Source organism: Rhodnius prolixus, unplaced genomic scaffold (genome assembly GCF_049639745.1).
Source record: "Rhodnius prolixus isolate KJV_2025 unplaced genomic scaffold, Rpr scaffold_12, whole genome shotgun sequence".
NCBI lineage: Eukaryota > Metazoa > Arthropoda > Insecta > Hemiptera > Reduviidae > Rhodnius > Rhodnius prolixus.
The window spans coordinates 2403761-2431115 of NW_027411635.1; the positions used below are offsets into that span (position 1 = coordinate 2403761).

Consider the following 27355-nt stretch of genomic DNA (forward strand, 5'->3'; position numbering starts at 1 on the left):
CAGTAGAAGAAAGTCTACCCCATCCTCCAAAAAATTGCAATGCAAAAATCCAATTCGAATAAAGGATATAGATCTACGAGTAAGAAATGTATACAGGTATACAAAGTACAGAGAAAATCGTAGAGGCCATTTTTGATAAATTTCAAAAAAGTGAAAAATCTACATAGTAAAATTTATTCCTAGCAATGAATTTTCTTCGAACTCGGAATTTAAGCAACGCAGAGAATTCATTTAAATAACAAAGAAATTAATACCGTACATTCAACTGAAATGTCTCTTTAGAAGGAATACTATCCTCATTTAAAAAAAAAAAGGTTCAAATAAAAGTTATAGACTTATATATTTACAACAAATAATTTAAGGAAAAACGATACTTGTTAAAAAAAAAAAAATCTCAAATAAATGAAAAGGCCACATAATCTATGAGTTCAAGTTGGAAATTTTAATACTAAGTTTCACTCAGATCCTGTTGTGGAACAAAATCAAAATGTCTAGTTTCAGCATTCTGCAATTTTTTTGTTTATTTTGTTCAAAAGATGTATAGATTATTTTCTGGCCAAAATCAGATTTTCCGACTAGCGGAACAAATGATGATATTACTAATGAAAAGTAAGTTTTAGAAAATTTGGCATAAACGTGCGTCATAATTATACACCAGCGATCTTTTCTGGGCTAATCTGCAACTCTTTGTGTTTGTCAGGTACTTGGATACAACTCTCCCTTATCAGCAATTGAGAGGAAGTAATTAATTCATACTTAACTGTAAAAACAGAATTTAAAAAGAGAGCAAACAAACCTTTTCCAGACTTGGATGTCAGTCTCTATGGAGAAGAGCACATCCGAGAGCAGCCGTTGATGGATGTAGGACCACTTGAACTCCGGGATACGGAACGGCGGTCTAGACGGTCCGGGACTGAACATGGGTCGACCGCTGGCATCCTGGGCAACTTTCCTCTTTGCAGATTCTAGTGAATGAAAGACCAGTTCATATGAACAGGAGCAGATTAGAGCTTTAATGTTTTTTTTTGTTTGTAATATGAGCTCTCTCTGCTTCAACAATGATGTCTAAATACATGTCCAAGTAAAGGCCACAAATATCAAGAAATTCATCTTCCTCTGTCTGTCAGAAACTGCAATGCTTCGCGAGGAAACCTCAGACAATATAAAACTTTTGGTATCCTATCCCTTTGCAATTTATTCCTTCACAACTAAAGAGGTACCTGTATCCATCCAGTACGGGCAGATATAGTACATGTAAACAGGAGTACACATGCAAAACTACTGTCGTAGTTTCAACACCTATCCCCCGATTTACGCGGAAGAACGCTTTCTCAGTATACGAATACATCAAGATTATGGCATTTGATTCGGAGAAATCAAAATCCATATAATATTAATTAACTATTGATAAACAGGTAATTCTAATCACTAATAAATAATGCATAAAAATGTAAAACCTTTAAAAGAAGCTTGAAGAGCACTGTTCATATGTTCATGCGCAACATCTTCATTGTGATGTTGATACTGTCTGGATGGTGACAATGTTTGATAAAGAGAATTGCGTCCTTTTTTTTTTGTACTTATGTAAGTGGATTTGCTCTTTGTAACTGTCTTAGATTTTTCTCCCACTCTGGCCAATGTAGATAATTACAGACTGTATAAGCTAGCTTGGCTTATAAGTAAGTACTACTTTTTTAGTGTGCACTAAACACGATATATATCCTGAGTAGGAAATATAGCTGAAATTGAATCCTCTTCTCCAAACTAATTAATCCACCCTGATGACAAATGCAAGTCCGAAACCGGTCAAAAATACAAAACAAATGCGTGCTGTGACAGATAAAATCAGCGAAATCATGACCTACTATCGTCCCAATTCAAGTACTTGGTGAATTTTGCTTTTTAGGATGGCAACTGATACAGTCTCCTCATCGTTAACATTGTAACAATCTTTGTTCATACGTGCAATAGTTAATATTATGGGCAATAATTCTTAAAAAAAACGTACACATAGACACCAATCGAAAATCTAAACTCTGAAGATGAACTTAATATAGTTCGAAACATTGGCGTTAAATATTTTGTTATGTATAACTTCCAAGAACTCAAGATTCCTCAAAAATAATATCTAAATGTTTATTCTATTCATAAATTTATTCTTTAATTTTTAGGTATAATGCTAATAAAACCAATCAACTGTGTGCGAACAGAACAAATGTTTACATTGTAAATCGAAGAATAGGTGTACAGTAAACCAACTGAAATAAGGTATCTACCTTGGAAATGACCAGGTTCTACTTGAGTAGACATGGACGAACTCTGTGGTTTCTTCTGTGGTGAACTGTGTGCTAAAACAGGTAAAAGAAAAATGGGGTTTTCAAATAAAACATACTAAACTTTTTGTACAGTGCTCAAATATCTGACCGAGACACACACTTCGTTACGAAGGAATCACATGCTATAAAAGGATAACAGTGGAAGTGCCTTGCTTGGATAGAAAGATTACTTTGCAAAGTACGAAAGAGGTAAGAGGGACTTTGATGACCATTGCTTATAGTAAATCTCAGCTAGAAAAATTAATAAGGGAGTAATTAAAATATGTCAGTGTTTTTCCTTAGCTCTTAAGCGTACTTGCGGTGTTTACCAACAGTTCCTTATTACTTACCCATTTTACTTCAAGCTTCTGTTGGTATAAGATGGTAAAAAAATTGTAAACTATTTAAAAAAATTGACTAGTAAAATCTGGAAATCACGCTATTAACTGCGCTTCCGAAAATAACGACATCCTTCTCCTTCTACCCGAGCTTATCAGATCAGATTGAACAAATAATAGAAAGAGAACAAATCAACGAGGAAAGACACTTTGATTTTCCTTTTATAAAATGAATTATTAGAGCGATGAAAAGTGGTTTTCCTCGACAATCTGAACCTCCCCCTCACCCTTAAAAGACGAAAGAATTAAGGAAAGTAATGCTAAAACTACGACGCTCCATTAGTTAGCACGCTCATTTTGGCTATGACCCTCGAAAAAAGTTTTGGTTTATCGAAAAAAGTACTTCCTCAAGAAATCAACTCATAGCCACATTTGCCATTCGTCCTCGGTTAGGGATTAGAATTTAAACTTCTCCCTAACCCAGCTCACATCCCAGACTTGGCATGTGTGACTTGCTGCTCATTCAGCTGCTTGACCCAAGTAATTCCTGGAAAAATATTAAAAGGTATGGAGAAAAGATAAAAAATAGAAAATTTGGAATTTTTCGCCTTTAAAGGTAGTTTGAATTGGTAGGGTCGAACATAAATAGTTGGCTCATAGAAAAGTTCAAATTGTATAAACTGATGGCCTATACTTCCAGCAATAAGTTTAATATGAATGTGAACGAACTATTTTTTAATAGCATTGGTGAAAAACCCAAAGACGTCTATTACATCCTGGTACTTTGTAAATTAATTAGGACTTCATCAGTCCTCTAGGTACTTCAACTGACTGTATTCGGCACCACTTGGAATCGGTATGGGAAGAGGCATTGCCATGAATGGAGCATTCAGTCTGTGATGTTAAAAAGGGAACACCTTCAAGGCAAAGGAATGACACTTAAAGACGTGTACCACAAGCATCACAGAACACACAAACAAAGCGAAATGTAAAATAACCTGCAATGTTAGAACTAATAGTAACATCGCACACAGAATTCGGCTGATGTAAAGTGCCCCGTTCTTCAACCTCAGTTTGACTTAAACTCTGCGTTTCGATTATTGATATAGACGGACGCTCTTCAACTGTTTCCGTCGCTTCTGCAGTTTCAACAGTTTTAGAAGTTGCCTCATTGCTATTGGCATCCTCAGAGTTTGGTTCAATGGTTGATGTTATCTGCTCTGTACTATTCTCATCTACATCTAACTAAACAGAAGAATATCTTAATTTAGTTATATACGATTATATTATATAGGTGATGGATGGGAAAATTGTACTGAAAAAGGCTTTAGAAGTGTACATAATATGTAGTTCTCTTTAATAATAATATAAGATGTGGATGTATACATTTTAGTCTTTTTAGGGGATAATAAGGCTTTAGTACTTTTAATATTGTGTGGGGGTAGATCAGTACATTGTATAGGTGAAGCACATTATTAAAATGCTTGTTTTAGTGGCTAATATATAGATGGTTTAATGGCACATTTAACAGTATTGGAAAGCTTTTTATGATTGTCGTTACTCTTTATTATTACGAGTAACATCTGGCCTTTAAAAGATACTTCAGAGGGTTGCTAAATTAATATTATATAGAGAGCAGATCTACACATTTCATCGTCAGGGGGAAGTTTAGAGGCCCTTTCACAACCTCTAGTATAGCTAGTACTTTCGCAAATTTTACTGACTTATAGCATTTTAGAAGTAAGTAGCTCTCCTTAATATTAAAGCTGGTACAGACTACGGTGCATTAAAGTGCTTAAGAATGCGATTCCCAGCTCTAAGATGAAGCAGATCTTATCCTAGCGGGCAGTGTACTCCCAATGATGGAACATTATTTTAAACGTCAGAATAAAACACAAATGGAATTTACTGTTTGCTCCTTGTTATCCGAACTAGGCTGTTCACAATCCACTGGACTACCCAGCTGTTCAACTGCTTCGCCAACAGTCACATCTTCCTCTAATGATTCACTTATGACCTCATTATCCTGATGATCATCATTTTTATTGCTGTCAGTATCTTCAGTGCATTCACCATTTTCGTCATCTAGTTGAGCAATGGCCTCGGTTAGTTCTTCCATTTCAGGGGTCTCCGAACAATTCTCATTTAATATGACCACCTACAATTGATTAAAAAAGTTACACTTCGGAAGTTCAGTTCTAATCATAAGAAATGAATTATTTCAAGATAGATGAATATCAACTATGTGTTGAGGCTATACAAAAATGGGACAACCAAAAACGATAGCCTCACTTCTGTCCAGTTAAGTTCCCAACTTAAATATAATTCAATACGAAAAGATTCTTTAACTATAAAAATAAGGTCCACCCTTACACTCACATTTGACCGTGTTGGTGACTCGACCTACAAAGGACTATCTTATTCTCTCATTTTACGAGTGGTTAAATAAGGTTTTCTAAACACTTCCATTTAGATATTTTAAGGTTTTGCTACCTCTAAGTATTTGATTACTAAATTTCTAATTAAACTTCCAAGAAGAAAGAAAATCAATACACCGGAAGTGTAATTTTAAAGAAAGGCTTTTTCTGTAATTTACTATGAATTTGCTAAACGGATTCATTGAAGCTGATGTAATGGCGTACTTAAGCTTAAATGTCAGATTGGTAGTAATTTTTTATTAATTAATAGTTTGGTTCAAAGGAAATCTGTTGCATCCTATCAACATTATCATTAATTTGATCTCTTTTTTCTTTTTATTATCCAATTCTAAGTTACAATAAAATTCAATTGTATTCGTAAATTATGGCAATAAAAAGTTATGTAACTCTCGAATATTGGCGAAAACTATCCGAATAAGATCTTAACTTATTAAAAAATTTCTTGAAAATTGATTATTTTATTTATTTATTTATTTTTGAACAATTTGTTAGAATTTTTTTCTCAATGTTTACGTAAGATCAATATTTCTGAAATAACAAAAAATGTTATTAAAATATGAGAAAATAATAAAAGATATAGAAAAATAAGTGAAAGGTATTGAAGCACCATTATTAATACGCTTTGACCAGCCATGAATTGTTTTCATTGGACGGGGCCCTAGACGTGGCATGACCCGCCCACAGTCTGCAGCCATACTACATTGTGATTGGCCAATACTTTAAATCTAATAATTTCAATGAAATAATTAATTTAAAATTTTTTCCCCAACATTTCTCCCATAGGTATTCGATAAACTTTCGAATTAAACAAGAAAAAAAAAGCCCTTTTAAAATACGCTAAACAATATTTCTTTTGGAATAATACTTGTATGTATTACACAATTATCGTTAACAGAAACAAAAAACTTGATAATATGTATAGTTTCATCGTGAAATAGATAAAAGAGGAATGAGCATATTGTAGATTTGTAAGCTGCCATTACATAGGGTGCAAGCTTACTTTATACTCCATCCGGTGGAGAACTCTAGTGGCAATTTCTGTAAACATAACCATTCACATTTAACCATGTTGGTGACTCACTAGATTTATATAGGACCATCCTACACTCATATTTAACTTATTTTTTATAGCATTACATGAAACCTATTTATGTATTAGTCTATTATTTTGTCAATCTATCTGCTACACATCTCCATGAAAGCAAAGTAAGTCATTTCAGCTACTTCTTTTTTCCCTTTGCTATTCCATTCTGGTGAAACCTTGTTTTGTAGGACGTTCCTGGATTAGAAAGATCTCACGTTAAGGCTACATTAACAGTTATTTTTTTTTTAGCCTTATGCATACATTACAGTAATTCTCACTTTACGTTTCATTGAACCAACCTTGGATTGACTTGCCACTTATAAAGTAGGCGAATACGTCCTACTTTAATGTAACCTTCTTTTTCATCTTTTTGAACCGACTTGGTTACTCAGAGAGGATGTTTTATTCCTCATTTATCAGTGTTTTCTGTGAGATGGTAACATTTTGCAAGTTAAAAGTATTACTTGTTACTCCTCCAGTAAACTATCTAATATGGCTACAGATTTTAATGACAAAAATCTTATTGATCATGGTGCCCCCACCAAACAATTGCTCCAGCGATACATCAATAGAGAATATGTTAAAATGTGGACAAAGGGAGTCAACCTCGAAATTTTTGGAGAGGTTATTTGGGAATAGAAAGGGGACAATAGTTATAGAGAAGAAATTTCAAAAGTTTTTCCTCATTGAATTTAATTCAATCAACATTTTTACCCATCTCTGATATATATTATATATAAACAATGAGAGAAAAACTGTTTTTAAATCAGGCATTCTCGAATATTGCTGAAATGTTCAAGTGAAACTGATAGGTCCTATTTATTTTATTTAATTTATTTATTTATTTATTTATTTTTAATGTCTTTATTATAATGCAGAACACATATGCAATACAAAATATCAAACTTGAACAAAAATATCTTCTTTTTTACAGATTTATTTTCTCTTTCTTTTATTTTTATACACATATATGAAAACATAATTATTTTATATTAAATAAAAAAAATTAATAAATAAAATAACTAATATTCATTCTATATTAAAAAAAGAAAAATGAAAAAAACGATTACTTTATAAAGACAGCTACCGTGGTCACTGACCGTTGGTGGAGTCGAATTTACAATTGAACAAAAAATAAATAATATTAATAATAATAATGATGATATTAACAGCAATGATGGTAGTACTCCCAATAAATAATTACAATAATAATGGCAATACATACAATAATACATGCTGTAACAGAAACAACAAAATAATAGTGGAAGAAACAGGACTAAACATTTTCGAGCATATACCTATATATTGACTTGCAAAAGATGGCCAATGAAGCCCAATGCCTTCCATTCAAATAATCTATTATTTCTTTTCCAGAAAGGCACTGCCGTCCAAGCCATTTCAATCTTATCTCACTAAGCCGGGGACAGACAGCCAAATAATGATACGTCCTATCAGAAATGTATCAACCACATAATTCACAAAGTACGAGAACATCCTCTAACAGTGGAGCAGACTGCCGTTCTAAATTCAACTTTCCAGCCCTCGCTCTCATTATCCATCTCATATGATCAAATGGGATGTTACACTGTATATAGTGATTTGGGTCCAAGTTACATTCCAGCACTCTGTAAATGGGATACCGATCATAAGCCTCCATTCTCTCCATAAACTGATTTTTAAATTTAATTTGAACTTGATCACAATGGAGACGGAAATATTGGTCCCAGTTGAGTACATAATTTATAGGTCTTATTTATGTGTACCTAGAAACCAAGTTACAAGAGAGATGGAGGTTTTTCGAGAAAAGCGGGGAAAAAAAATCTTCCGATAACTCCGTTCTTCGAAATCAGGATTTTAGCAAGTCTTTAATATTATATTGGTGATGCGTCTATACATTTCATTATTATAGCATTTGAGAGGGAAGCGTAACTAACTACTCCTCTCCCAAAAGTGCCCTAAAATGACGTTACCTGTGAGAATATTCCATATAAAAGTTTAAGACCTACGTATATGCGATAATTACACTCAGTTTAAAGAAAATCTGATCAGAGAGAAAAAAAAAATCACCTGTTTGAGCACATTGTCTACAGTCTGCATGACCTGCAGATCAACATCCGCGTCCTGCTGCAACGCTGCTGTCTCGTACTGGAGATCGTGTTCTACAACATGCATTGTTTGACCTTCTGTGCCAGTTGGTGTCAGGTACACTTCCGAATTGTCTGAATCAACCAAGCCACGACTCTTCTCCGATTCTTCAATCGGTGAGGCGCGATCCAATTTGCTGGAATCCATTTCCACAAGTCCACTAGGTACATCACTAGTCACTTCTGCTTCAACTTTATCAACAGCATTATTTGCGTCAGCTATGATTGAATTTTGTATAATAGCTTCACTGATTGCACTGGTCATCTCTTTTCTAATTATGAATAGTTCTTCCTGAAAATTAAAAGATAAATGTTTATCACTATCGTTTTATTTTAGCCATGATTACTGATAATTACTATATTAACTTACGCCGCGAAAAACTTTTAATACATAAAAATATTAACACTTGGTCAAACTAATCAACCCTCTAAAGGCAAAAAAACAAAAAAGCAGTTACACAATATAGTCCACACTTGGGATTTATTTTTACGGTAGGGTTCTACATTTTTTTGCGCCGCTCGTTTTTTTCCTGTTTCTATTTTCTGAGTCTATAAGCGTACGCATAATATCAAACCTTTATTTTTATTCGTGTCCAGTCTACGGTATGTGTCTGTGATATTAACTGCGGAGATTAGACAAGTTCTTTTTCACATTAAAAACAATAGAATTCAAATACAATTCTTAAGCGAACAAGTACAGTCCAACTTTTGACTGATATCATGTGACACCACATCATTACATACTAACTCACCAAAGAATGAAAGCAGAAGAAGGCTCCTAAACAAACACACGCAAATTTCACATAGAAAGTTTTTGGTAATCATAAGAATTTAACAATTAGTGTACTTTATCTACTTATATCAATTAAATATTCAGATATTGTGCTTGCTAATGGGTTCGTGGATTGCGCCCGTTCTGTCTAGATTCGTGATCTAAACTTCCCAGCGAAATACCATTTATTAAAATTTATGCTGATGACACAAAAGCAACCGTTCCGGAAATCTGTCACAAAATGTATGTAAATATATAAAATAGTGATAACGGACAGGTTCATAGGAAGAAGAGGAAAATATCAGCTACTACTCCGAGATCTTCTCACCTTTAAATGATATGAGGAAACATTAAAACAACACAACGCTATGCCATAGCAACCTAGTATTAACGTTCACATTCACTTTATCATTATCATTATTTTTTATATTTATTTTTGTTTAATGATTTAAGGCACGTCAACATCTAAGTTATTGGCGCCCGGAGCTTTCCCAATGAACTGCCGGCCTCCGGACAGTGTTCTCTCGATACAGGCAACACTGTCCATCACCTGTAAGAAGCTCCTAGGAAGAGAAAATCTAAGGGTCAGCAGCTGGATTCGAATCCGGGACCTCCGCGTGGGAATCCAATACACTAACTGCATAGCTAATTTCTTCCCTCATTATTACTATTATTATTATTTTTGTGATTTATGGCGCGTCTACATCTAAGGTTATTGGCGCACGGAGCTTTTTTCATTGAACTGCCGGCCTCCGAGCAGTGTTCTCTCGTTATAGACGGTCAGCTAGTTGTAAGAAACCACACATCATCTAAAGAAACTAGAACATCCTGTAGTACTGTAGACTCAACTAAAGAATCCTGCTCTCCCTGCTCTCTAAATAAATATTTTTTTTACTCTCTAAAGTTGCTCAGGAAATGTGATTTTATCAAATAAAACGAAAATAGATTTTTTTTACTTTTCAAGAAACTTACAACTTCCTAACCTGTTTATGTTCATTTTTTTCTTCTTCCGTTGAACGTAACGTGCCACCTGGTATATTCATCTCAGCCGTGTCGTGTAGAGCCATTGTAGTCGGCGTGGGTGAGTCGTCCAGAGCTGTAGCCATGGCCGGGATCACATCCGGTATCTTTTCCATTGTCTGGATAGTGGTGTTTGACCCAGACAGCCACTGGACACCGCGAGGGTCTCTAGTCTCTCGCTCAGCAACACTCCCATCGTTTACTTCCTGTTCGCATTGACAATATTTCAACTGTATTAACAACTTAAATTCTTAATTAAATAAGGAAAAGGAGGAGTATAATTGGTTATCTCGCAGATATAGCAGTTAGAATTCTTTAAAACGAATGATACTGACGGGATAAAGAGAGGTCCGGGTTGCCTGCTGTTCCCAGCCCGAGATGGTGCTAATCGGTCGCTGCTGTCGTAGCGCCGGATCAGTAATGTTATCAGACCTCTGCCTCTCGTAATGTTCATACATTTGAGCAAACTGCAATTTAAATTCCTCATAAGATACCTAGAAAAGAAAACGAAGTGTTACAACAGTTGCAGAAGTACTCGATTCTGATTTGGTAAGCTCTAGTAGCTACATATTCAGAGATATAGTAGAATATTTTTTAAAGTTCACTAATGAGAAATTCACTACTGACCTTTGAATGTACAATGGCAAGCGTGTCCACCCATACTCTCCATCCACCGTATTCGTGCTTAATAGCGTGGTGTAACAGCATTCTGAACAAAGAATACACCATGTCTGATGTTTTTTGCTCCTCCGTATTCTTTGGGTGGATATATGCCATTGCGATCAGCCATTCCTGTAAGAATGGATAATATGTGGATGTTAGTTTTACTAAATAAATAGTAAGAAATAAATCTTTGGAAGAGAATTCTAGACACAAACGGATTTGGATCCCGTGCATTGAAACATTTAAGGCAACAGATACGGCCGACAGATTGGCAAAGGAAGAGGATATCCTAACTAGCCTTGAAGTTCTGCGCCCTATGTCCCTATCTCGTACCCAGAACTGCCCCCTAAAACTTTAGTAGTAGCTCTTAACAATTTACAGGATTTTTTAAAAATTAATATTTAATGATTTACTGACTTAATTTTAATTTAGTGCCAAAACTGGGTTCTGTAGTTGTCTTTTTTATTGCAGTTCTTATGACATCTAAACTTTTTTTATACTTCTTTAATTCCCATTCTTTTCTTAATGTATTTTTAAAAGATTCATTTGCGAAGGAAATATTTTGGCATTTTCACAAGAGGCGAAAAATATTTCCAAAGTAAAGATCAGGGTTTAAATTTTCTCAAGTATGATAATATACATAAAATCATCAAATTTAGCAATTTTTTCTGTTAAATACATTTTTTTTATTTGAGACCTATAACGCTTCCTTCATGAACGACCACTAAAATTCTATCCGGCAGGACGTTAACAAAGCACCCTACTTTTGAACGCTATTTGGGGTGATGCCAATTAATTTCCAAGTCGAAATTCTCTTTCAAAATAAAATTTCAACCAGCACCAATTAGATAATAGTTAATTTATGTGAATATATAAAATTACACAGGTATTTTTCCGTAATCTATTAGCTGAATTCCTGGCTCAAGATATCCGAATATTGGTTGTCACTAGCTCTCAAACCCCCTACTGAAAATCCTATGACTGCCAATATCCAATTCATTGCTTGGGTGTAGAAAACTTCTCCCTGCGTCTCAAACCCCCTCCTAAAAATCCTATGACTTAAGCTACTGAATTCCTCATTATTCATTAAATTCTAAAAAAAACTTAAGTTGGTAAGATTTATTTAAAACTGTAAGTGAAGATCCTTCCTTAAGAATAAATAAGTAAATAAATAAATAACTAATAATAATATAGTGGCCAATAGAAAATTTTCTTATAAAATCTAAATATTGTGCATCAAAATGTGATTAGGGATTCCCTCTACGTTTTTGTTAGTGTTATACTATTGAAGTATTGGTATAATTTTAGCGTCAATGGATACACTAAATTCAAATAGTTGTTTTTTCATTTTAAAAAATTTGTTTTATTTATTTTATTTAAAAAATGTTAGTTGTAATTAATCGTAACATTGAGGAGCTAAAACATTTTTCAGTAATATATGAATTATAAACAAACTAAGGAACTAGAGTTTTTATTACCTGCCAGACGGACATCTGCAACACAGTACGCCGATTTTCTCTGTTGTTATTGCAGAGTAGCGTCATGTCAGATAGAAACAGTTTCTTGACCTCCAATAGCTGCTCCGTTTGTTTCGATTGCCGTATCAATGTGGCCACCACTTTTAGAATCACTGCATAAAGAAATATAGTACTCAGGTTTCAACGCTTAATTCCATTAGAATGGCGCATATCATTAAGGTACGTCTGTCCATCGTACAAAAAAATTGTATAGTTTCTTGTACCCTGATGATATGATTAGTAGCTTGCGAAAATTAAAATCTCAATAAATGTTTAATTTTTTAACGACAACAAAAAAAAGTATTTTACCATTTTACGGAATTTTTAGGCAAACAAGATTTTTGTTACAATTTAAAAAAACTGCTGTTGCAATTAAAAAAGAGCTTAAAGAAGCTCCTAGGAAGAGAATATAAATAAATTGTTATTATAAGTTTTATAACATAATATCGTTGGATAATTGGATCTTTCTTCAGGAAAACTCCCCCTCAAGTTCTTGTCTATTCCCTATTTGTCAATAATTCTCAGAATTGCTGTTGCATTCCAAAACAATATAATTTACTTACTAGGATTTTCAAGTCTGAAATGTGATTCGGGTTCTGGATGCCTCGTATACAGAATTTGTTGACTAATATGTTCGGTCATGATCTGAAAAATAAATGAAACGGTTTTTAATTATTACAGATTTAACTTGAAAATTAAACATTAAACTTTAATTTGGATTTTTTTTTTTTAATGTAACCTTAAAAAACTTTTAAGGCAAATTAAAACAGATCTATTTCAACAGATGGCTATAAAAAAAGTGTAAATTTAAAAATCTTGTGAGAACAATCAGACTTTTCTTACAACGATCTAACAATATTGAACAAACGTTTAATTTTTACTAATTGTTAATTGGTTTCAGTAAAGTTTGATTATAATGAAATGGTACTAAGCACCCCAACAGTCCAAGAGGTCTCAATAAAATTACTTTTTATTGAATTACTAATAGTATGTAGGTAGGAAATCCACTTAACATTTTTTTTTAGCCAGATAAGAAAGTGGTAAAACCAATTCAATGGCGATTTAGAAAAAGTTCATGAATCTCCTTCTCTTCCTCCGGAACCCCTCTAACGCAAAGAGTTTTTTGAAGAGTGGTTAGTACACCAAGTTAAAGAGATCAACTAGAAAGATTTTCGGGAAACCGATGCAAAAAGGATTAAGAAATAGAAAAGTGGTTTAAATTGTTCAAAATAGCCTTAGCATACCTCGTAAAGAACATTGTAAGTTGGCAGCGTCAATGTTTCTTCATTCAGTAGGATCCTTTCTGCCAAAAGTGTGTATAGATTGTGAGGGCTCATTACGTCATATTTACGCCTGTAATCGAATAATTCGCCCTTATATAATTTACAAATTTTGCTCAACGTACTAATTTGTATTAACTTTAGCAGATTAAAACATAATATTAATAATAATAAAAATGAAGGGAAACATGACTCCAAGGTTCCCACAACTTCCCCCCTTAAAATCAATTTTTAAAAAGAGAAAGATCTTTTGCGTAGAAATTTAGGTAAAAAATAAACGATATTAAGTACGACTTAACACTTTCTGAGTTCTGAAGGCAGTACCCATACTAACTGACACTCATAAACACAAATAAAAGACTAATTCTTAATAAAACTTTTTCGTACTCAGCGTCTTTAAAACTTAATTCCCAATGATAACTCAAAATGGAAGATCTGCACGATTACAACGCTTCCTCTTATGATGGTTGAGGTAAAGTAAAAAAAATTATTGAACACAATTATCTCATAACTGTGTCAAAACTACTAACTTATGTGTAGAACGACTTAAGAAGAATCCAAGTAACTTTAAAGCTTGCAGTCTGATCAAGTGACTCTGCGAAGCCAGCAGTTTGAAAACTGCTCGGACACCGTGTTTGGCGTCGAACGCCGGCACCATGGCAGCTGGATGTTCAGATAGTAAAGATATTAATGTCTGAACAACATCGTGTAAATTTTCATCCTCATGTACCGTCGAGACATAGTTAAGTACAGACTGGAGTTCATCTTCACGGACCCCAGAACCTCCCATCATTAGCTGTTTCAGCAGGATCAGGATGTAGGCGCGCACACCCAGGATGTCTTTTTGAGCTGGCCTTGGACCGTCTGCAAAATTATAAAAGATGAAACGAAAAAATCTGGTGAGAATTCATACGATTTTCTCTTATTGCAAGAATTAAGTTCCAGTACAAAACTTCTAAGACAAATTAAACTTAAACCTTATCCATACATTCCCTATATTAAAAATAATAATAATAAAAAAATCTGTTTCAATTCGAAGTGACTTGTTAAGGGTATGAGAAAATAAGGAAAGGTATTAATTACAATTCGAGTGCTGATTAAATATAATTCAACCAACAGATTATAAAATTTTACTTGCCTAATCCTTTTGGCGTTATACCACTTTTGGCTCTTGGATTGACTACCCAGTAGTAATACTTTAAGGTGTGTATAGTCTGTAAGACAGTAGATACTCGGCGGACGTTAGAGTATATTTGTGTGTCCGCTAGAAATTCTGTAGCCAGATAAGAGTAAAGTCTGGTGTGTACAGCGGCAGGTGTGTAGATCCAAAGTGCTGGGTTGAACAGGACATGGTCCAATAACTGAAATTATTCAATTCACAACTGATTATTCTAATATACTCATGATTAAAAAATTAATAAATAAATTTAAAAAAAAAAAAAACAGATATTGCTTAAAACATTTCTCTAAATTACTCGTGTCTTTCATTAGTAACTAGAAAGGTTTAGTAAGTACCACTATTTATCTGATACGGGGATTACAAAAAAAAATGTCAACAAGCTCTGAAAAGTCAATTCATTCCTTGTAGCGACTAGTACTTGCGTATAACCCTAGTAAACCGCGATTGTTTGACATTTACCCCTTTTTTCATTGTTATCATAAGATAAAGAATTATGTACCCAACTGAGGCTATGTTACTAATGAAAAAGGCATATTTATATACTAACGGAAATGCTCATTTTTATAATTAAGATATTACACATTGCAGAAAAAAAAATCATATATGAACACAATCACGTAAAAATCATGTGTTAAATATTAAGTGAGTACATACCTGTTTGAGCAGTAGTTCACTGTTCGAACTGAGACAAGTGACTAAGTACTTAGTAAGTCCTAGAAATGAGCTTAACACTTCCAGAGTTAGGTGCTCTCTAGACGATCTTTGTAACATATAACTAATCACTAAAAAACCACGATTTTGAATCATGTGCTGCTGTACAGTAGGCGAACTCTCTACCAATTCACAGATAAAGCCAAGTAGCTTCGAGCTGTAACCATCCAATTTAAAATAATTAAAATTAAATAAAATAACAATACATCTGGGTTGTGCAGGAAGATATTGCAAATGTTGCATTCTTCAGATATTAATTCGTTAGCCACTATATTAAGTAAATTGGGTAAGGTTACTCGTTAACTTGTTAGTAGGTGTTTTACATTATGTCTAGAGATGTGCGCCTGTTTCGAGCTATTTTCTTATAGGAGTTCATAATGGGGTGTAACACAGTGCAGGCAATATGAAGCATTAAGAACATAAACCAAGCCGCTGTTAATAAGTACACAGTTGGTTTAACGAGTTTATACACAAATAGACAAACGTGTCGAAGCTGATAAGCAGAGAAAGATAACATCTCTAAGTTCTAATGAGCTTAACTACGCTGGGTATGTACTTGAAGAAAATGAAAAAAGTGTAAAAACTCGATAAGAAATGGCTCTTAGGCTGAACGTTTTCAAGTTCATTTTTCTGTGCAATAAACTATACTTTCATCGATCGAATTTGATTTAGATAAAAAACAGCGCAATAAATCCTGGCACAATCTATTCATTAAAATAAATATAAAAAAGTGTTGAAAAAACTATTTTGAGGTACCTGAAAAGATAAAATGATCTAAAAGATCAAAGCGGTAAAGACGCACAAAAGCTCGGGAGTCAGGGTAACCAACCAGGTGGTTGGTAAGGAAATCTTCAAGTAAAGGATTGCCTCAAATAGATACACATTGCAAAAATAAATTAAATAGCTAAAACAAAGAAAATATACCATAATGTAGGATCTCGTCGGCTATCTACGGAGTCATAAGGCATGTCCAACTGTGAGAATAGCGGAAATAATACTTGGATGCCGCCGACTGAGTTTAATGTACTATGTATGGAATGTGTTATCACAGCTTTCACGTCCTGCAAAATAAGATTTATTAGATGATCAGCAGTGCATAAAACTTTGTCTCTTTAGTGAATCAACTGGTACTGGCGCATTGGTTCTCAGTGCATTGAGAAGGCATAGAACGTGGTCGGCAATGCACTGAGAACAATCGTATCAGTTAACTCTGCCACCTCCGAAAAGTTCAATATAGAGACACCCAAGAAAGCAAAATGTAACGGCGCGCAGCTCGAGAGTCCAAAAAACTATACTCAGTATTATAACTATGATTTTTTAAAAAGGTAGCGGGGAGAAAACATAAACAACAGTAACCTCAAGATTATGCGTAATCTATGAAAAACTGAAAGGAAATGGCTAAATTTTGCCTTTTACGATCGCCCAGAACAATGCAACTTATACAACAGGACAGAAACACTGACTTTTTTTTTTGTGAAGGACATAGCAATTGCGTTTTCAATTTTACTTCCCTTGACTTTTCATCACCTAGGAATTTTTGGAAGTACGCCTAAATCATTAATGGAAAGACATTCACATCTTTCGCGCAGTTTAAATATCTTAGTTTAAGTGGTATTGTTTATACTTGCAGCCTCCCTAAATTTGGATATCTTATTAACTTTATTGCTACAATACCGACGATTTAATGACTTCAAAAATTTCATCAAAAACATATTTTTATAAGTAACATAATTTTTCTACAATGGATCTTTTGATTTTTTAAAAAATTACTATTAATTTAATTTTGCGGTAGCTGTTTTCATCGCTTACAGCTGTAATTGGAAAATGGTATTCCTATTTCTAGTGTGGGGTGTCGTTTGACCCCTAAAGATTTCAAAAATTTCCTAATATTTTATAATTTTGCAGATTTACACTGGATAAAAAAGTAAACTGAACCTAAGCTTTTCATTAATAAAAAATGGACCAATGGCGAGAAATAGTGTGAAATATAAGAAAGAGCCATTCAACATCTTTGCATTTATTTCACTAAATATACTTGATTTAGTCCTAATAAATGCATGAATTTTGCACAAGGCTTGACAAGTGAATATTCTAGGTGAAAAGTTTACATTCAAATTGAGAAAAGAACAGCATCGTAACACTTATAAAGTAGGAAAAAGTCACCTCATGATAAGAGAAAAATAAATAAATAAAAAAAGAATCTAAATAAAAATCAGCTCAGTTAACAAAGCAACTAAATCTTCTTCTATAGTAATAAATAAACTAGCGGAAAGGTAGAGCATTCACACTTCTACATAAAAATACATAATATATTTATGTTTAATAATTTGGCTGATGTGAAATTCATTTCAATTTATTATTTTGAGTTCTAATTACGAGAAAGGATCAATTTTCTGATTACAAATTAAAAACACGCCAACAATAAAAAGATAATATTTTTAACAATATTTCTATGGATAACTATCCTTAAAATCCCTACATTGCAATAATTTATGGGGTTCCACTATCTTAACAAGGTGAACAATGAAAAACTGTGCTAAAACCTGATTGTAAATTTTGGCAATATTACCGAAGCTAAAAAATCACAATCTCCGGTGATATGCCGTATTCACTGGAACAATGTTCGCATTTAACTATTATTCAAAGCCCCTTAAGATATGTCGGGGATGAGGTCTCTAAGGGGTTATCTACGCTACACAAACTTTTTTAACTACGTAACTATGAAAATCTAGCTCTTCAAAATTTAACCAGCCATACCTGAAGCATTAAAGCATGAGGAGTGTGTACAAAATACGATGTGTTGCCTTTGGGGGCAGATTGAAGACATAGCTGACTGTCCGTGGCTACAGGATTGTACATAAAGACAATTGCACCAGATAGTTTACCGTCATACAATACCTGAAAATGTAATTTAGCAAAGCTAAATTAATTTTTGATTATAAGAGGAATAATATGTTATTATAGAAATAAATAAACAGATATTATAACCATAACCAAACAAAATAAAGTATTAAATATGTATTCCAAAAAATATTATGCGGTTTGTCATTATTTCCATCCAAGTTCATGTTACTACCGCCACTGCATATTAGAGGGCATTACTGCATACTTTCTGTAGAACACTCCTAAAATGAATCTCCCTAGCAACATGTTTCAAATATGTCAGGTATATATGTTTTGCAACGAATTGTCGTGAAGTTTCACATGAAACTTAGTAAAAACGCTACTGAAACTTACCTTTTACTAAAAGAAATTTATGACGATGAATATTAATCACGTGCGCGAGTTTTTGAGTGGTTCAAGCGTTTCCAAGATGGCCGAGAATACGTCGAAGATGATGACCGCCTGGGTCGCCCTTCCACGTCCAAAACGGATGAAAATATCGATTATAATTAATCAACATTTCTACCGTGAGGTGCTTGCTTAACTCCGTGTAAGAGTAAGGAAAAAACGACCCGATTTGTGGAAGAACCAGTCATGGGTTCTCCATCCAGACAACGCGCCGGCTCACACTACATTGTCTGTCAAGACGTTTCTAGCCAAGTACAACATCCCAGTTTTATGCCATCCGCCTTATTCGCCTGACCTGGCCCCATGTGACTTTTATCTGTTCCCAAAATCAAATCTGCATTAAAAGGATCACGATTTCAGTCCGTTGAAGCTATGAAAGAAAAAGCGACACGCGTCATGCAGGAGCTCACAGAAAAAGACTTCCAGCACTGTTTCGAACAATGGTAAATCCGCATGGAGCGTTGTAGTGATAGGGGAGGGGTGTATATTGAAGATGATAATAACTAAATATGTATAAATTTAAAATAAAATGTTTTACATCAATAGTCACGTTTTTGAATAGCCATACCTCGTATTGTAGAAGTTAACATGAAAATAGTTAGGGCCGTTTAACAAAATCGCAAAAAAAAAATGGGTAAAAAGAGTTATAAGGTTGAAAAAGGATACATCCTCCTTAAGAGCAATGGAGGATAGTGCATGGCACCAGGAAATATTTATCTCAATCTACTGGCACCCTTAACCCTGGGATTTCTCTACAAATTGGATAGTAATCAGGGTACGACGGTGTTTATCCTCTCTAGTTCTTGACTAACTTCTTAATCTGGTGTTCCATCTTTGGCATATCTGGAAGGACGTTACAGAGAAGGTTGGTAGGAAAACATGCAGTTATCCCTATGAGCAGGATCCCATTTCTATTCCCTAGAGAGCCTGGGTGATTTGTTTTATCATTTGAGAGTGCTGGAGGATAAGTGGTTCACCTGGCACCAGTGGAGACACAATGGATCTTTCTGATCGTAGTGCTGAACAACTTAAAAAAAGTAGTTAAATCAAAATAAAAGTTTATATGAAAGCAATATTTGAAGTAAACTGATGACCAGCTAGCTTTTGAACTAAGTTCGGCAGGTTTCACTTTTAATCCTCGACAATTTAATTGACAGAAACTCTGACAACCTCCATAATATATTAAAAAACACAGAGATGAGAAACACATAAATACAAATATATATATTCATAAAAAATAACCGGCATTGTGATTTAACAAATATGCTAGTCATACAAAATATTTTTAAAAACCATCACAAAAAAATAAAGAAAATATATGGTTGGAAAAAATGCATAAATCGCAGATCGGAGTTATCGAGTTTTTTAAATTGGATGTTTTGTGTTACAACTTGAGTGATTTCGTTTAATTTTTAATTTAATTCTGTTTCTATACAAGTTTTTGTGTGCAGAATATACTCTGTCGTGTTACACTCATCTAACTATAATGGCGGCTTGGTGTTAGCTATCCCGATTTACACTGAAGATCGGTGAATACCTCAGAATTTCATGCATTACGAAAATAAATTTACATTTATCGTAATTAAATGAAATTGCTAAATTCAAAACAACAATTGAAAATAATGAACTGACATTGGTTGTGTTCACTACTTAATACTGTAATTACTATAAAGCCCAAGTAATTCAACGGAAAACCAAAACAAAATTTAGTCCAAAGGTGGTAATTATTATAATCAAAGATTATTAATCTTTTCTTTCTAGTTGCTGGGGTTTCACTTTTGCCACTATACACTATTTGAGGAAATTCTGATTTGACGGTTTTCGAACTAGTGACCAAATAATATATTATTATTACCTTATATTAATATATATATATAAGGTGATAATATATTACCTTATATCGAAAACAAATAAAGGTTCGCTTTTGTGTTTAGATTGATTCTATTAGAGCTCCACATCCTGAGCTAAATGTTAATTCAACGCCAGAACTCGAAGGCAGTTAAACATTTGAGCCATTTTGTAGAAAATTATTTCCTAAATTTTTACCAATTCGTCTTTCGCAGCAGTGTTTTGTTGTTTTCAAATCTTGTAATCAAATTAATTGGGGGTTAAATATATTTTGATTGGGCTGTTATTTATTTTCGTTGTTGTATAAATAATTAATAGAATTAGATATCATTAACCGCGTAAATAGTTTCCATTACATTTATGTCGATTGTATGTTTATTTCTAATTTCTATTCTCTATTTGTCTATAGTTAATTCAAAAGTGTTGGTTCGACAATGTGCTTTGTCAATATTGTTTTAGTTTCAAATTTACAGTTCGTAATAGGCCTGTTCGCAAAGGAATTGTCTAGTAAAAAAAATATCTAGCACAACAGTAAAAATCAATTTTAAAAAAATGAAATAAAAATATGTGAATATAATATTATAAATACCTGGTTCTCCTTGAAGCATTAACTTAGTTTAGTAAATAAAAAAAGAGATAAAAAAGAAAAAACTTCAAAAAGTAAAAAACAGAACATCAAAGCACCAGCAAGCTACGCCGCTAAACAAACAAAACGTGGATATAGGAACAAATCAATTAAAGAATGGAAGATGATAAATCTATGAAAAAAGACGCAATAACATGAGACCCAGCTAAATCCCAATTGATAAAATGCTTTTTCAAATATCTACTGTTCAAATAAGACTTGTATGCTAGACAAAAAAATAAAACCAAAAAAGGACTCCGAGTGAGTCAAGTACAAGGTACCCCACAACATTTTCGTTAAAGAATTAGAGTGCACAGCTGACCTGTAAAATAACCAATATAACTAATTTATACTTTATTTTTTAGATTTGGAAATGTTGCCATTGCCCCAGTTTCACCCTCACCACTTGATTGGCTGGTAGGTCCATGTACACCTATCGACCAGTGGATAGGTGGTCGACTTAAAATTGGGAAAGATTTTATTAGCTGTGTAACTTAACTGTATTGTCTATGAATCGCTTATAGTATTAGAAGGAGAAGGCCTCCATCCCACAATTTAAAGGACATTCGAACGCAAATTCATTATTAATGTCAAGGCCTACGCACAGCGCTTATGGCAAATGCGATAACTATATCCAGACGAAGTCCAGGCAAATGTTGCTAAATTTAAAGAACGATCGTTTGATTTAACAGCAGTGGCATAGCTAAGAAGCTAATAAGGAAAGCATAATCTACTAAGAATTAGGTTCCAAGACAGCGTTTACCCAAAATATTTTTCCAAAAAGAGGAAACATTCTCTTATTAGTTATTTGTCAGTACTGTATTATTTTTCAGCAAATAAATGCAATGTTTGTTCGATATCACTTTGCATTATGTTCTATACCAAGGATGAGCAACACGCGGCCCGCCAAGCATTTCTAAAATTTAATTTATTTTATCGACTTTCTCCCATCAATATATTGTTATAAAATTAATTATAATAAAATGGTAGTACATACTAAACCGAAATATTTTTTTATGGCGAGTTACTTGTCGACGACGTTTTTAAACATGCAATACGAACGCACCGCATCTGCGCGATTTTTTTGTGACGAGATACACACTTGTCGGTGACTTGTTCAAACATGCAATACGGACGCTTCGTACGAAGTTTCGTAAATTATTAATAAGAGTTAATCTATGTGCGGCCCGCCAAAAAAAATTTAAATTTAAATTGGCCCATTGATTAAAAAGGTTGCTCACCCCTGTTCTATACGAATATCAAAACGAAAACGTTCAGGCCACGACAAGACTGCATGTGGTCTGCACAAATGAAGGAATTTCATCCCCACTCGTATAAAAAGTGAGATGCTTGAAGCATTTGGTACGAATGCTAAAAAACATATGAGTAATGTGTAATCATTGGAAAAATAGATTGTGACCATTTTTATATTAGATATTATTTCCGTAGGGAAAAATTTGAGCATTTAGCAATCTGACCTGGAAAGAAAAATTAAAACGAAAACATCTTCGCCTAGTCTTTCTTTAATGAATCTAAACAGGAAATTTGTGTCATTTCCAAAAAAATTGTAGTTTTGTATTTTTGCAAATTGAAAACACTGATCATTTGACCCTGTTAGGAAAAGATTTATGGTACAACCTAGGAGAAAAATCACGGCTACAGCCTGTCCAGTTAAAATAGCCAAGCTTATGACTACTTTACTTTTGCAAAACAAAATTGAAAAAGCATACTTTAAGAGAGCCATTTTTTAGATAAAAACTCTGCTCAAATTGTAATACATATGCTCTTATCAGAGCGAGTAACAGATAGAAAGTTTGTTTCCTCACGATACTTGCGAGTGATTAAAAATTGCGTCGGAGTTGCAAAACATTCCAAAAAGAAAAAAAATAAAAACGATAACACTACAAAATAAATGAGCAACAAATAAAATCAATAATCTCCACACACAATAAACTACAACTAAAAGTATGCGTGCGTTCACAGCAACATACCACCAAGCGACCATTCTTTTTTACAACTCAACATTCGAACTTTATCTTTTCTCATAGTTTCTGTACTTTTTTTAATAAATCCCAAAACTGGAACCTGTTTCAACATAAAATATATACAACATTTTTTATTTGTCAAACTCGTATATTTTGGCCGTGTTAAAAAAAAAAGTAGTTTTTTTTTAAATATCTGGATTCATATTCATGGAGACTGGATAGAAGAAATTAATGAACAGAACTATGATGATATATTGGAGGAAGATGGGTTCCAGTACGTTATACGGGCCACTACATCTCAGGGGTTTGTGACTGAAACTAAAGGAGAAATTAATTCGTCTCTGCACAAAACAATTCCAATAAGTCATTGTAGTTCGTGATATTGCCTATACAAATCTGATAAAGTAATTTTAGATGTAAAACGTCGCAGAAACTGGGTGAGTAAAAGTCGAATTCGCTAACCAAATATGATGAACTATCTTAATTTCAATAACCGTCACACTTCCGTAGATTCGTTAAGAATGGAAGACAATGATGCAAGGTAAGTGTTCCGGGCTTCAAGTTCAATTAGAAGCTGTATAACCTTAGAAGTTAGTGTCCAGATTATAGTAAAACTGCACTGATTGACACTCTTGATTTATTTGGATGTAGTATCAGAAGGCAAACGATAAATGCTTTCAAACTAGATGATAGAAGGAAGCACTCCTTAAAAATTCTGATAAATAAAAATACACTCGGTTGCCAAAAAAAAAAAATATATTATTTATTTAAGATTTAGGTTTATAACTTTCCAATAAGTTTAATCACGAGTAGATAACTTTAAATTAGATAAGTAAACATGATTTGCTCTCTTATTTCTTTACTTATTGTTTGCCTTACGATCATAATGGTTCAGTCCTTTAAACATTACATCGAGTTTTTGACGGAAACAATATGGCCATGCGGCAGTATTATTGGAAGAAGTGCGTTAAATTACTGATATATTGAGGTCTACTAAAGTGCTGAGTATTGTGGCACGCTTAATACAGGCAGCCAGAAGTAGCAGAACGACCCGTTATAGACGAAGAATTTAGAAAGAGGTTCTACCAAATATTCCAAATCTTTGATACTCCTAAAGCTCCAAGGTTCTTTGGCATTTAGATGAGTAAATTGACCGCTTGAAGAAGGTTGAACGATACAGGTTTGAGCTCGTTTGGACAGAACTATGGGTTAGTGTTCTTTCTCTAGATGAGTGTTAGTTTCGAAAACGAATGGGTCTGAAGAAATCCACTTTATTATTATTTGGCTCAGTGCAAAGACTAACAGGGATGGCTGTAACTCAAATGTTAAGTATTAGGTATATTTATTTTATTTTTTTATGTGGCCAAGTGTACTAAAACATTTCTTGATATTTAGAAATTTATTTAATAAGTTAGTAATTGGAAGCGTGGTGATATGGTTGTAAAGGTGTCTTACAGTATTTACAGGTGGCGTGCTATGTTGGTCTGGCGGCTGCTTTTCACTCACCCGCTTGTGGTTCTCTGGCAGACTCAGGTGACACTCATTGTCAAATCGAAACTGACTCTGAAACCAAAGGCACAAATAATAAAAATCTGATTTTTTTTTTTCTTTCAAAAAAGAATGAGTAAAAGAAAAATAATTTCAAGTTTTATTTTCTTCTAGAATTTTGCCCACTGATTTTATTTTACTATAACAGCTGTGAATATTATCTTAATCTTAATCATTTAAAAAAACAAAATTGTCAAAGTTGGTTGTTTTTCAACGTTACGCTTTATCGTGCAGTTTTTGACGATCAATCCTTATACAACTGTCCTACCGGATAGTTTTAATATAAAATCTCCTTAACAAAAACTTACAGTTTAAAAAGTTAAGTATAAGGGTTGATTAAACGCCAAAAGGTACACAAATCAGCTAGTACCCAACATTTCATTCATGGTTAGTTGATATAATTTAAGTAATTTTGCTGCATTAACTTTTCCTTCACATTTTTTAGAATTTATTAGATGTCACAGACCCTTATGCTGGCCAGTTCGATCATAATATTATTTGGTTATAATTATGATAAAATGTATATTATATCTTCGTTTTTAAATAGGTACTTTATTTTAACTCTATTCCAAATTATTCTTCGGATTTATCTTTAATATGCCCTTTATTCTGAAGTTGTCACATCTTATACATGCATGTTAAAGTAGAAAAAGACAAAGTTAGAGTGGGCTACTGTTTAAATTTGAATCACGGAGGATTTAAAACAATATTTCAGACTTGAATTCGTCTTACCGAAATATTCGTGAGCACAAATAACATACAGTTAATAACAAGTAGATTATTCAACAACAATTATTCATTTTTCAATTGTAATTTAATTTAGTCCCCCTAATTTTACTTATAGTAAAATCCTGGAATAATTAGCTGTCCTAAAAATATGCATATCTTATTTATTTTATATTACATAACATATAGAAGAACAGCTACATTGAGAGTGTAATTGAAGAAAACTATATTATTTGTGATAAAGCCAGATAATTATTACCTATTATTATAAACGTTTTGACTACTACATAAAATAACAATTACTTTAATCGAAGAATAAACTTAAACAGACGATTTTTATTAAAAATAAAATAAGCATTTTTTTTAAAAAGTTTTTAAATTTTGTAGCCTCGTAATTTTTTTAATTTTTTATAACGTTTTCTTTTTCACCTGTAATTAATAGTTTGATTATTATAAATAACTAGATATTACAGTCAATCTACAGTGCTACTTGAACATATATTTTGTAGATGAAAATGGCCAGCATAAGGGTCTGTGACATCTAATAAATTCTAAAAAATGTGAAGGAAAAGTTAATGCAGCAAAATTACTTAAATTATATCAACTAACCATGAATGAAATGTTGGGTACTAGCTGATTTGTGTACCTTTTGGCGTTTAATCAACCCTTATACTTAACTTTTTAAACTGTAAGTTTTTGTTAAGGAGATTTTTGTACCTTTTGGATAGATTTTCATTTTTGTCTATTTTGCTAAGTTACATATCTGCTTTACTGTTTTTTTTAAACTTGGAATAAGCAATTCTATCATTAAAAAGAGAAAAAAATTGTCAAAGTTGGGTGTTTTTCAACGTTACGCTTTTTCGTGCAGTTTTTGATGATCAACCCTTATACAACTGTCCTACCGGACAGTTTTAATAACCTGATAAGGTGTTAAGTAGGAACCGTAACTACCACTGGAGAGATCTTTTTAAAGAATGATTATAGTTGCGGTCCCCAAACCATCCTCAATAACAATTTCTTTGAGAAAGCCTTTTTATATAAAATAGGAAGGTATTTGTACGTAAAAAGCAAATTTAAGCTGCGATTTCAGACCTTCCTTTTAAGAGGAGTAAGAAAAATAAACGGGCGATTACAGTACTTCTCCCTAAAAGGCAAAGAGGCAAAGATTTTGAATCGAACGACAATTCATTAATGTAAATAGGTTCACCCATTGATAATTTTAACGATTTCAGTACTTCCTCTTAGTAGGTGTAAGAGCATGATGGCACTTCACAGCCATGTAGAGGAGCTTTAATCACTTCTTCGTGCTAAATTTTATCAAAATCGGACTAAGCGTTATAGAAATATTGGTAATAATAGTTTTAGAAACGGCCTTACTTGGGTGGGGCAAACTCCCCTCCATATGAGGCATAGCGACGAGACTATTAAAGTGCAATTCTGTACAAAATTTCGATTCGAATGACACTTCATTCATGAAAATCAGTTCACGTGTCGATAATTTGAAACGATTGCTATACTTCCCCTTAACTAGTGTAAGAGCAGATCGTCGCTTTAATGTTACATAGGGGAGCCCTAACCCCATCATCCTACCAAATTTTATCAAAATCGGGCTAAGATTTACAGAGTAATTAGTAATCATAATTTTGAAGGGGGCCTTACATAAAGGGGGCTAATTCCTCTCCCATTCGGTGTACAGCGTCGAGACCCCCAAAAGGCACATCTACATAAAATTCCGAATCGAATGACACCTCATTCATGAAAATTGGTTCACGCGTTTAGGCGCTACGTTGTTTACAAAAAAGGTAACAACAACAACAAGAAGAAGAAGAACAATTTCTGAAAATGCCGTTTTTGCTCATTTTCGGCAACT

General features: G+C 33.4%; 1 protein-coding gene across 5 annotated transcripts in view; it reads right to left on the bottom strand.

Moving 5' to 3' along the window:
• rg (A kinase anchor protein rugose) overlaps nucleotides 1-27355 on the bottom strand; it is a 257928-nt gene that overhangs the window by 188170 nt on the left and 42403 nt on the right. For 4 of the 5 annotated variants that reach the window (XM_074143215.1, XM_074143214.1, XM_074143213.1 and 1 more), the window contains exons 10-26: nucleotides 24667-24774; nucleotides 18220-18360; nucleotides 16387-16523; nucleotides 15406-15619; nucleotides 14710-14932; nucleotides 14102-14435; nucleotides 13536-13644; nucleotides 12855-12936; nucleotides 12253-12404; nucleotides 10739-10903; nucleotides 10447-10605; nucleotides 10075-10317; nucleotides 8243-8611; nucleotides 4563-4811; nucleotides 3652-3898; nucleotides 2277-2348; nucleotides 797-965 (exon numbers count right to left, since the gene is read on the bottom strand). In XM_074143215.1, the coding sequence (XP_073999316.1) occupies nucleotides 797-965; nucleotides 2277-2348; nucleotides 3652-3898; nucleotides 4563-4811; nucleotides 8243-8611; nucleotides 10075-10317; nucleotides 10447-10605; nucleotides 10739-10903; nucleotides 12253-12404; nucleotides 12855-12936; nucleotides 13536-13644; nucleotides 14102-14435; nucleotides 14710-14932; nucleotides 15406-15619; nucleotides 16387-16523; nucleotides 18220-18360; nucleotides 24667-24774 (3173 nt within the window). The remainder of the gene's footprint in view (nucleotides 1-796; nucleotides 966-2276; nucleotides 2349-3651; nucleotides 3899-4562; nucleotides 4812-8242; nucleotides 8612-10074; nucleotides 10318-10446; nucleotides 10606-10738; nucleotides 10904-12252; nucleotides 12405-12854; nucleotides 12937-13535; nucleotides 13645-14101; nucleotides 14436-14709; nucleotides 14933-15405; nucleotides 15620-16386; nucleotides 16524-18219; nucleotides 18361-24666; nucleotides 24775-27355) is intronic. The other variant, XM_074143212.1, reaches the window with a different exon arrangement.